The sequence below is a fragment of the Protopterus annectens genome, chromosome 9.part0, assembly GCF_019279795.1.
Source record: "Protopterus annectens isolate FY-2018-M chromosome 9.part0, PAN1.0, whole genome shotgun sequence".
Lineage (NCBI taxonomy): Eukaryota > Metazoa > Chordata > Ceratodontiformes > Protopteridae > Protopterus > Protopterus annectens.
Window position 1 is genome coordinate 1504896365 of NC_056743.1, and position 13188 is coordinate 1504909552.

Genomic DNA, 13188 nt, shown 5'->3' on the forward strand with positions numbered 1-13188 from the left:
AACCAAAAAAAAAAAAAACACTTGCCAATACCTTCCTGCTCCCTTCCCTCCTATATGGTGGCCCCATTCTCACTAACCTCCGTATGTCCCGAAAGAATAAGCTTCAGTCTTGCTATTATAAGATAGACAAATTTGCAACAGGCACACCTTACCGTGCACATCACTGTCGTGCCCTGAGTAGACTTAACTGGCTTGAATTCACCTACTACCCTAACCTTGTCCAGCTATCTCTTGCTCACAAAATGATCTACAAACCAGATAGTTACCCTGCCTGAAAACCTATCTTAACAGCCCTGCACCCCGTCCTGTAGTCTCCATTCCTCAAATAAACAACTTTTAAATGTATACAAACCCAACAAAAGACCTGGACACAGCCTCTACTCCTATGCCATTGCTAGACTATAGAATGACCTACTTCCAAATATCACTGCCTTAGATTCCTATACTATAATACTTACAAAATTATGCTAAAAAAACACTTTTGCATCTCTCATATATGCCATTGCTCTCTAAATAAAGACTGCCCTAGCTAATCTTTCCCTTTGACTTCCATTGTCCCTCCATACTGCCTATACTTTATCTTGGGTTCCTATTAGAAAACCGAATGCTTGAAATGTCGAATGTCATATGGTCGACACCATATGATTGACATTTCAAGATTCGAAGGTTGAACATAATGGTGCCGTACAGTGCAGAATGGGAGAATTTCTCTTTTCTCCACTGAAGTGCGATCTGGGAGTTGGTATATTTAAGTAGGGGGGTGTGGGGGGTGCAGGGGGGCTTGCCCCCCATCCGGCACTGTTAAGGTAAGTTTTTCTTTTCCTTTTTTTTTTTTTTTTTTTTTATTGTATAGTCGATCTTTCAAACTTCGACCATATGTTGTTGAACATATGAGATTTGTAGTTTTGAAAGTTCGAATATATAATATAGACCCTTTATCTTCACCTCATTTTTCTTCCTCTCCCAGCACCTGGAATTTCCTGTACTTCATATTTCTCTTCAATTCCTCCTCTCTATTTCTCCTGTTCTTTTCTACTATACCTCTCACCACAATTTTCACTTATACCCCTCAGAATATATATCACATTAACCTCCCTAACAAACTCACTAGAACATCCTCCTCACATCTCATACAACATCCTCCTCACATCTCATACAATATTCTATCCTCTTTTGCATCAGTAACATTTTCCCCTTCTTTAAATACCCCTTACTTCTACCACTCCTGTCTCTTTACTATCACCTTTTCTTCCTCTGCTACACTCAAAATGTCATACTTTGTTTTATGTAATAACTAAATCTGCTCTGATTGGAATGCTCATCTCAATTCTAAAATTTTAAACTAAACTTTAAATTCTATGGCAAATGTTATCTATGCTCTTCACAATTTGCATCATGTCCAAAGACATATGTATGCTTATGTTTAATTGTAAATGCTAGTAATCCCTGTATTATACCAGTAACCTATGTAACATAGAGCTATAACTGTTATAGCTTATATGTCTGTATTGTTCTTGGAGCTTTTCTCCATGGGCCGCCACTGAAAATGGGTTCTTGACACAGTCAGACTTTCCTGGTCACCAAATGTGAATAAATAAATACAAATAATAATAAAACTGTCCAGACACTGAAACCACCTTTCCACCAACCCTCCCTACAAATTGCCTTATACAGAGGAACCTAGAAGAACACCACAGGATTGTTAATTGGCTGTCATGTTCAAATTGTGCTTATGTCCTGGGATGTCTGTTCCATAACTTTCCTAGATAGCTACTACCATGTCTATATTTACTCGATCTGGAGATTCAGAGGGGAGTAAGGCATTATGGGATAGGGGAAGAGCTTGAGCCAGAGTTTGCTGTTGCCTTGAAAACATAGCTGCCTTCAGTGAGCAGTCCATCAGTCCCAGTGTCTGTACAGATACCAGTTAAATCTAATATTCTGGTAAGAACACAACTTACATTTATTTAGCTGTATCAATCTAAAATATCTGTACATTATTTTGCTGAACTCCCAGTTTGAAATTTAAGCTTTCTAGGTTCAGCCTCTAAAGAATTCGGCTTGGGCTACACCTGAAAATGTTCCGTTGCTATCATATCAATATTGTACTTTGATTAACAAATGACAAATAAAATAAATAAATGAATCAAATACTGAACATTATTTTACTCATGAAAAATTAATTAAGCAATTGTGGTGAATCACCATTCTTTACAATGGAGAAGAGAGTACACATAGCACCATCACATATCATGGATTCACTGATAAATAAACATCCCAAGATACAATGCATTGAGCTATCACAATTCCACAGGCTCACGTCCTACCATTTCTTTTGGTAGCTCCCCTGCATTTGGAGATGCTTGGAATGTTCTGGAATCCTTCATACAAAGGTAACAGCAGGTTTTTCCTTGTGGCAACCCCTGAGAACATAAAAGTCATGAATGCATTATGTAAAAATGATTACGCAGTGATTACATTTATTCATTAAATACTGAGACCCACAGACAAGCACGGCTATGTCCAGATAAATACACACACACACACACACACACACACACACACACACACACACACAGGTTTTATTTGCATGCATGTAGCACTGCATATATAAATGCCTACTCATTTTACACATACCTGACCAAATACTTTGCAAACTTACAGTACAGCACATCATATAGTTGAATAGTTCTATGTCCTTTATTGTTGCATTAAGAAACAGTTTTTGTATGTAGAACTATGTACCAAGTCATTTATTCCCTTTTATAACCCCCCTCGTCAGATATAGCATGGCAAAATTACATAACATCTAGGGCATATTCTAAACATTTTATTTTAACAGCAAAACTCAGGGCTAAGACTGCATTCGATACTGAAATACAATACAGTTAGAGAAAATACATATATTGCACAATTTATGCAACATATACCTTATTACACTTATAACTATAGTCACACATAAATGGAATTCATTATTGTATAACATTTCTGAATGGTGTTTGAGTAGGAACCATCCACAAATCAAGCAGAATTTTTGTAGTGTGGAACTATTATTCACAAATCTCTCAATGATAATCTGACCCAACATGGTTCCTAGTCTGTGAAGAACTCTACATTATGCAGTACACAGGAATGTATTAAGTTTTATTAGCACAATGTGCCATATATTACTTAATGTACTATGAATAATTAAGACAAATCGCACCCCATGGAGAGTGCAGAATAACAGGAGACCTCTTATACCAAACAAGCACTAGTGGGTAATTATACAGGACATTGGGCTTTGGACAACTGAGGATCCCAGATGCCAGTGATTTCATAATGCAAGATTTACTGTTCTCTGTAATATCTGGTTCCTGTACTGCTGTTTGAACTATACTAACTTCTAGGGGCTCCACAGTAAAAAAGACATAATTTTGGCATTTTTAAACAGGGAGTAACAGATCATTTTATTTTCCTTTTTTTTTAATTAAGACAGACAACTGGGGGGTTAAGAAGAAAGCAGCCCCCACTTTTTTATTTCACCTACTTGTTGACTGGGTAAGTTCACTGGATAAAATTGCCCCTTTTCAGAAGCAAATCAGCTAACAAAAGCACTGGTGAGGTCCAATGTTATAAACAACCTGGCTACACACAGTAAAGTACAACATAAATTCAAAATGCACACTGTAGAGTAGACACCAACACCACCTCATTTTGCACTATTCTATTTAATCAAGAACTTCTTCAGAAATAATAAAAATATGTTAAACGCCTTATTTAGTTTAAAAAATCATCACGTGACCCAAAACTACCAATCAGAAACATTTTAAACTCCTTATCAAAATAAATTTCAGAGAAATAACATAATTAAATGCAGGACTAAATATAGCTCCCAAATTACATTGCCAATATAACTTCCATGTTTCCAGAAAACTTTTTAATATCTCCTCCCCTTAAATCAAATTTAGGCTGTTTGACCACTTGGAACACAAATTTCTTAAAAGACTTCCAAACTGTAGAATGCTTTGGTACAGTGTTTTTCATATCTAAATCCTTAATCGCATAGTTATGTTCACCTATTCTTTAGGTTCTGGTAGTTTTTCCTACATAATATGCTGGACAAGTAGTGCAAGTAGTCAGATAAACTAAGCCATGAAAATTGTCCTCCAATCCCAAAACCTTTATTGTTATTAACCACATGGTAAAGTGAAACAGTTTTTATGCATCTACACTGTCAGCACACTCCACAAGGAAAGGTCCCACATTTCCCTGCTTACAATTAAATAGAACTTCTCCTTTCCAATAAAGCCTTTAAACTCAACCCTTTTTTAAAATTATTCTCAACTGGTACCCACAATTTTACTTATATCTGCGTTTCTTAACACTACTTTTCAGTTCTCAAAAATAATGTTCAATATGCTCTTAATGTCAGAAGAACAAGTCATAAACAGAACCTTGTCAACATCTACACAATGTTGTATGGACTCAGTCCTTCCTGTGCCAGTCATGCAGTCTTTCTGAAATGGAAGAAAATTTACTACCACTAAAATCAAAACAATCTTGAACAACCAAATCTAGTAAGGTCATGGGGTTCTCAGTTCTGCATCAGTTTGTTAGAAGAGCCACCTTAATATCAGAAAACAATGTTTTAAGAAAGGAATGTAGAACCTTGAAGAATTTTTTTTCTAACAAAAGGGTACCCTAAAATCTTAATAGATTGGGGTGTTCAAGAAATTTTTGATTTTAGGGGTAGTAAATTTTTCTCAGTTTTAGAAAGGGCATGTGACTGACACAGGATTGAGTGAATACAATTTCTGAATACTGAAGTAGTAACTGTCTCGTATATTTTGTCATTTTTCATGAACTACTCTCAACTTCTTCATTTTGTCTGTATAGAGTACTGTAATAGTTTACCATTAAATTCATAATTTTTCTTAGGTCCTCTTCTATCCTACCATCATAATTCTAGATTTTAATTATTGTTTCAACCTGTTATTGTCTCATATTTATTCATCAGTTTAGCTGTTACAGAGTTATAATCAAAAATAGTTGTTTCAAAACCATTTTTCTATGTGCATTCATATTTTCTAAGTACTCTTGCATGGACATTCTAGCTTCTTTTAATTGCTCTTCACCCTGTTGCATTTCAATTATTAATTTTCAATTATGTAAACTCCTTACTGTTTAAAGCCCTCTAGCTGCCAGCTGTGACTATTATTCCATATCTTTTCTTTTATTGTGCCACATTTCTAATCTTCAATTTACAGTTTTCCTGATTCTTTGCAAGCTCTTTACTATTTAGATTAAATAATATTTCACTTAAAGTTTGAGCTACCCAGTCATTAAATTCATTTTCAGAAGAAATACTGAAAAATGCAAGTGCTTGTTACAATAGTCTTTCACTTGCTTACAGTACTTATTTTTTGTATGTGCTCGGTCTTACACTATCACTGGATATGTTTTTGTGGTTTGCACCATGTTACAGTATTCTTTTGATATGTAACATTTGTCTATGTCTGTCCAAGAGCCATATTTCCCTGGAAAAGATACATATGTCTGTTCATTCCATCTTATCTTCATTACAACAGTGAGTCCACATACATGCACATAGTTCTCTAAGTATCTGCTCTATTTTGGCCCTCCAGAGATGTTTTATTTCCTACTGTCACCCAGTCTCTAAACACTACCACCATACTTCCTTGATGAAATGCTATAATTTCTCCCATAACATTTTTGTATCTTAGTGCTTTTGATGGAATATGCACTACAACAGCTAGTGTAATTCTTGTGCCCTGCAAGCAACCTCTCACCATTATAAATATTCCCTGTCTATCCTTTTATTTCTCAGTCATAACTCTAATACTTTATTTAGCTAATAATACAACCCCTTTATTTTGTTTTCTTGCTATAACAATAAAGAACCCCTTCCCACTTATTTTAAAAAACTGTCATGCTATTTATGATTTGAGTGTTTCTTGTAACATTTTATATATATATATATATATATATATATATATATATATATATGTGTGTGTGTGTGTGTATATATTTATATATATATACGTGTGTGTGTGTGTGTGTGTGTGTGTGTGTGTGTGTGCATTACTCCTGCAAATGTAAGTCAACACTGTGTCCTATTTTTTTCCAGTCCATCAACTCATTAGCATTCTAGAATAAGCCAAACTAAGATGCAATACAAAATATGTTTTATTCTTACTTACATATCTTCCTTCTTTTTCTGTTGCAAATTGTTTTTTCATAGCCCGTTTCAGTCATTTTTGTACCAGTTTATGTATTTTTGTGCAATATTGACCCAAATGAACCTGATCTCTCATGTTCGTTAAAACTATGCACAATTCCCTCCATACCCCTGAAATAAGCAATATATTTTATATATGTCGTTGTGTCTTTCGGCTTTTCTCAGACTCAAACATTAATTTACTCCTTTGGGCTAGAAGACACCTGCTACAAATCATTAAACTATTTGTTTTACTTACCTGCAGCTAGCAATTTAAATATTTTATTTCTCAAGCTATCCCTCTCTTCTTGTGCTGCTAAACATCTAAACACTAGGATCTACCTTCTTTCATTTAGTATAATTATCACTATCTTTTTTTCATTCTTTCTTGCAACTTATGCATTTTTGCAACTGATCCACATTTTTTAATATTTCTCCATTCACTTCATTAAATATCTCAAATGTTGTAGCTATTTTCAAATTGACAAACTTGTTAGGTATGAAAACAAAGTAGCTCCATCCTCTTGAAATAAATCATAGCTTGTTAAAGGCAAGCTGCATCCTAAAAGCACTAATATTACATATTATCGCAACCACATTCGGAACTGCATAAAAGAACCTTACTTTCTAGACGTTCTGCGGCCGAAAAAAAATTGTTGTCAGCTTTTGTTTTTGAGGGGAACTGGTGTGTGTGTGTCACTGAAGTGTCAGTAACTTACAAGAAAGTAGATGAAGAAAGCAAGGCAGCAAACTGTTATTTCACAATTATGTATTATCGCAACCACATTCGGAAATGCAGTTCCTGAAGCAGAATCGACATTTTGTATACAGTGCAGTGATGAGCCCTGACACATAAGTACTCATGTTTTTTTTTGTTTTTTTTCTCTCTCCAAGTCTGGCTTACAGACGTAAATAGGGAGATTTGTGACCCACCTGCTTCTGTATTGCTAGATTATAGGAGAATCATCTGTATTACCTACACGCTGGGAAATTGTTATTTTATGCATCCTGGGAGGATTACACTGCATAGGTTAAGGGTAACTGATCACGATGATTGTCCTTTGGTTACATCTAACTTTGTACTTGTTTTCTCCAGCAGACAGTTGACGGATATGATACTATTAGGTATCAAGTTTGTATTACGGGTCCTTTAGTAATCAGCACTCCGTCTCACTTTGATAAAAAAACAAAAGGTTAGAGAGTGAAATCTGTAACATTTTACAAAACACAATTAACTGTACTTCACATCTTACGAACATACCTCTTAAAGGTAAACATAATTGGGTAAATACGCTGTAATTCAGTGGGAAAAGCTAGTAGAACAGCAGGCTTTATAACAAAGTACATTTTCTGAAGAATAATTGTAAAAGTGGTCCATTGAGATCCGTGTTTTACTGTAGTAAAGGTTTCAGGGTTCATCATTGCACTGTATACAAAATGCAGATTCTACTTCAGGACTGTGTTTGAAATGTGGTTGCGATAATATGCAAGTACCAAACTAAACAGCTCAGTTTGTAAGCTGATGTCCACTCAGTCCACAACCTCATAAATTAAATTTTAATCAAACAGCATACAGAGTAAGATCATTATTTTTCTCTGTTCTACTTGCTGATGTCATTGGTTTTAAAATATTTTTAGTGTGTGAAATGCATTTGCCATATATATAACTACAGTCCTCAATGTTTCCAGTGCATTTTTTCTAAAAAAAAAAACTCCCCCTAATTGATTTGTTTCAGTTTTCTGCAGCTAGTAATTTAAATAATTCATTTCCGAACTTGTCAGTCTTTAAATCTTTATTCATTCCTTAATGTGATACACATATTGCCAGTGCTATAGAGTACTTGTTTTTGTTTCCAATATTATTTTTTTAATTCATTATTCAGAATAACACAGTTTGCAGTCTTAAAACAAATGGTACTTTCACCAAATAACATGCTCCTGTCCTCCAGTTAAATATAAACTTTCATTTTAAGTAAAATTTGAAATAAACTTGTGGTTTACATTTACATTAATCTAATAGTCATTTTCTGTAGTGCTTACTGATTTCAGTGTTTTTTAAAGTGTCATTCAGAGTGCAACTCACATTTATGCACAAACATATATCTAGTTTATCCTGTCCTTACTCAGTGTTCCCAGTGCATTACTTTATATGGAGTCGCTTACTATTTATTTGGAAATTCAACTCTTTATCTAAAATGATGTCTCTGTTTTCATATTAATCAATTAATTCAATAGTGGCATAATTTCCCTCAGTGAAATCAATCTCCGCACGTATGGCAACTGCAAGGTCTCAGAGCAAGCATAATCAAAGTCAAAAACATGAGACCAGCAAACAGTGGTAGTGATTCAAAAATGCATTCCTGTGCATAAAAACACATATAGGAAAAGACAGACCGGTTTCAGCAAGTACATCACATAGCCTTCATCAGTGTATATAAACTTCAGTAAACGAACTCCCTATACATCCAAAAGATAAAGACATGTGACCAAATAAAACTGCTCATTTAATCCAGGTGTAAATAAGCCACCCAGCTTGATAATCCATTTTCTGTCTTTTTTGTTCAGTGCCTCATGCCATCCTGACTTATTAGACCTATTCCTTACTATCAGGTCAATTATGGTAAAATTGAAAGAAGCCTTTTTATGCACTATAGTATGTTTATATAGGGCATTGGTAATTTTATGGTGTTTGATGCCACTAAGGTGCACCGAAATCTTAATTTCAGCAGTCTGGATGTCTGTCCGATGTAGAAAGACAAGCAATTGCAGGTGGCCAGATATATTACCCAATCCATATGGCAATTTGCAAAAAAAGAAATATCATAGACCTGGCCAGTATTTTTGCTGTTAAAACTCCTGTTCTTCAAAATCCTGGGATATTGAACACAGTGACCACAGGGAAAGCAGCCAATAACCGGGTCCCCTAATAATGTAGCTTGAGAGCTGTTTCCCTTGATAGGACCCATGTTTATAATGGTTGAAATAGGAAGCCAAGTTTTTACCCTTCCTAAAAAAAAAAGTGATATTTGCTCCCCAACATTCCACAGAGTCAATAATCAGCCAACAAGATATTCCAATGATGCTGGACGCTATCCATCAGAACCCCAGTATTCCTGCCATATGTAATAACGAAACATAGGAGGGATACCCCATCCTCCGACTTGTTTTTATATTGAAGTAGGCTTTCCCTATCAATATAATCCACACTATTTTTAGCTTGCAAAACATGTCCTGTCTTATAACCTCTATTCCTAAACCTCAGTATAAGGTCATCCCTGAAATGCCGATATCTGCCTGGTCCGAGCAGATGCATTTCATCCTCATAAACTGAGACTTGGGGATATTCTTACAGATATGTGGAGGATGATAGCTGGTGGCATGGAGAAGGGAATTATGTTCAGGGAATTTACAGTAAACTTCCGTCATCAAGGTGTTATCAGAAGCCCTGGTTACCAAGGCATCCAAAAAAGTAATCCTATCTTTATGATAGTTAACTGTAAATTGTATCCCCCACTTATTTTCATTCAAATAATTGACAAAGTCCAATAGATATTCAACATCCGATCTCCACACCAACTAGAAATCATCCAAATATCTTTTCCAAATGTCCATTTCCTCCAAAAACAAATTATGGGAGCTATCAGCTAGCAGCATTTGATGCTTTCGGATCCCAGTAATCAATATATATATATATATATATATATATATATATATATATATATTTCCTGCCTAAAATTCATAAAAACCTCTGGAATCCCCCAGGTAGACCTATTGTTTCTGGGAGGGGCTCTCTAACTGAACCTTTATCCCAATTTCTAACAAAGTATTTGAAACCCCTTCTCAAATGGGTAAGGGCCCGAATCACGGATACAACTGAATTTCTCCAGATCATCTCTGATATGCAGCTTGAGCCGGGCTGGTTACTCTGTACATTCGATGTTACAGCATTATATACCAATATCCCACATTGGGCTGGGATAGATGCATCAGAGTATTGGTGGTACAAATCGGAGTTATACCAACCCGGCTTTAACACATTTCTTACTTACCAAGAATGTCTTTTTCTATCATGACAAATGCTTTTTGCAGATATAAGGCACGGCTATGGGGGCTTCATTTGCCCCAATATATGCCGACTTATTCATGGTATATATCGAGGAACAGATCAACTTTGATAGCTCACATAATTTGTTCTTGGAAGAAATGGACATTTGGAAAAGATATTTGGATGATTGCTTGTTGGTGTGGAGATCGGATGTTGAATATCTATTGGACTTTGTCAATTATTTGAATGAAAATAAGTGGGGGATACAATTTACGGTTAACTATCATAAAGATAGGATTACTTTTTTGGATGTCTTGGTAACCAGGGCTTCGGATAACACCTTGAGGGCGGAAGTTTACCGTAAATTCCCTGAATATAATTCCCTTCTCCATGCCACCAGCTATCATCCTCCACTTCTGTAATAATATCCCCAAGTCTCAGTTTATGAGGATGAAATGCATCTGCTTGGACCAGGCAGATATCAGCATTTCAGGGATGACCTTATACTGAGGTTTAGGAATAGAGTTTATAAGACAGGACATGTTTTGCAAGCTAAAAATAGTGTGGATTATATTGATAGGGAGAGCCTACTTCATTCTAAAAACAAGTCGGAGGATGGGGTATCCCTCCTATGGTTCTTTATTACATATGGAAGGAATACTGGGGTTCTGATGAATAGCGTCCAGCATCATTGGAATATCTTGTTGGCTGATTACAGACTCTGTGGAATGTTAAGGAGCAAATGTCACTTTTCTTTTAGGAAGGGTAAAAACTTGGCTTCCTATTTCAACCATTAAAAACATGGGTCCTACCAAAGGAAACATAGCTCTCAAGCTACATTATTAGGGGACCCAGTTATTGGTTGCTTTCCCTGTGGTCACTGTGTTCAATGTCCCAGGATTTTGAAGAACAGCAGTTTTAGCAGCAAAAATACTGGCCAGGTCTATGATATTTATTTTTTTGCAAATTGCCGTATCAATTGGGTAATATATCTGGCCACATGCAATTCCTTGGCTTTCTACATTGGACAGACGTCCAGACTGCTGAAATGTAGGATTTTGGAGCATCTTAGTGACATCAAACACCATAAAAATACCAATGCCCTATATAAACATACTATAGTGCATAAAAAAGGCTTCTTTCAATTTTACCATAATTGACTGGATGGTAAGGAATAGGTCTAATAAGTCAGGATGGCATGAGATACTGAACAAAAAAGAGAGAAAATGGATTATCAAGCTGGGTGGCTTATTTACACCTGGATTAAATGAGCAGTTTTAATTGGTCGTATGTCTTTATCTTTTGGATATATAGGGAGTTAGTTTACTGAAGTTTATATACACTGATGAAGGTTATGTGATGTACTAGCCGAAACCGGTCTGTCTTTTCCTATATATGTGTTTTTACACACAGGAATACATTTGTGAATCACTACCACTGTTTGCTGATCTCATAAATTCCCACAAACACACCTGGGCTGTCAGTACAATATAACTTGTGTCTGCTGAAAAAAAAAAACATTTTTTTTCACTTTGGATATGCCTGTTGCTGGATATCAATTAACTAATTGTCTTGAAGTCTGTTGAGTCATAATTTTTTTTGTGTTTCTTTACTATGAATGAGTATAGAGTCATCAATACATTGTATAAGTTGACTATTACTTGTATGTTTGTAAATTTTATTATTGAAAATTGAGTAGGACTTTCATAGAAAATTGGTATGTATCAGAGAATGCATTAGTCCAGGCAGTAGCCTGCCTTCTCTTTAACTGCTGACTTGTGAATCATGTCAGACCTTACATGCCGCATCCTTTATTTAGTTCCAGTTTTAGTATGATATGATTAGCAAGATCAAGCACTTTCAAAAATCCCTGAAAATGACTACAGTAAGCAAGTCTTTGTCTATATTTGATGCAGTATAGTTAACTAGTTCAAAACAACTTAAGGTACGCTGCTCCCATTACAGAAACCATAGTGATGGCTAGTGCTATTGATTTCCCTTATTGAAGAACTAGATATAAATGCCCAGAGTTGGGAAATCAGCAATTTCAGAGTTAATTAACTGAGTATTATGTAAGATATGTAAATGATATTAGCTTGATGAGTACAACATACATTTTAAGCGTTGTAGTTTTTATTAAACCTTCAAAACAAAACACTACAATGTCAAAACAAAAAATAAATAAAGGTAGACACCATTGAAAATCTTAAACAGTTTATTACTAGAAAATACAAGGATTAAGCGCTTTCAGCGATGTGAATGAGACTGTTTTATTCTGAAGATGATATTTGTATCTGGCCGAAAGTGCTTAATCCTTGTATTTTCTGATATTAAACTGTTTAAGATTTTCAGTGGTGTCTACCTTTATTTTTTTTTGTTCTGATATCGTAGTGTTTCGCTTTGATATTGTTTTCTACAGTACTTTGAGGCACTGGGTGTTGTTTTGTACCTTGTACATTTTATGTGTATTGCCTAAGACATATTTGGTGTTTCCTTTATTAACCTTTTATCTAGTAATATAGCTGTTGTTTTTCAAAATAAGACAAAAAAGACTGAAGTGGAAGAATTTACATCAAAAAGTATCATTTTGCATCATTAGCATAAGATAAGATTTTAATTTGTTGATGTTTATGTGCAATCCCTGAACTAATAACATATTTTATAATCTTTGATAGTGCTGATTCTGTTGCAAGTAAATATAAAAAGTTAGAGAAATTGTATGGTTCTGTTTTAACGTCTTACTTTGTAAGAACTGCTTTGAGTAGATGAACATATTGATATGATAACTGCAGCATTAAAAACAAGCATTTAATAATGTAAATAACAGCTCTGATAAACCTGTATAATGCAGAACTTGAAATAAATAGCTGCAACTAAAAGAATCAAATTTATGAATATGAACTGAAATTTGTAATAGGTGATA

General features: G+C 35.0%; 1 protein-coding gene across 1 annotated transcript in view; it reads right to left on the reverse strand.

Moving 5' to 3' along the window:
- LOC122810962 (G-protein-signaling modulator 2-like) overlaps nt 1-13188 on the reverse strand; it is a 140068-nt gene that overhangs the window by 78859 nt on the left and 48021 nt on the right. The window contains exon 2 of the mRNA XM_044082490.1: nt 2328-2423. Coding sequence (XP_043938425.1) covers nt 2328-2423 — 96 coding nt within the window. The remainder of the gene's footprint in view (nt 1-2327; nt 2424-13188) is intronic.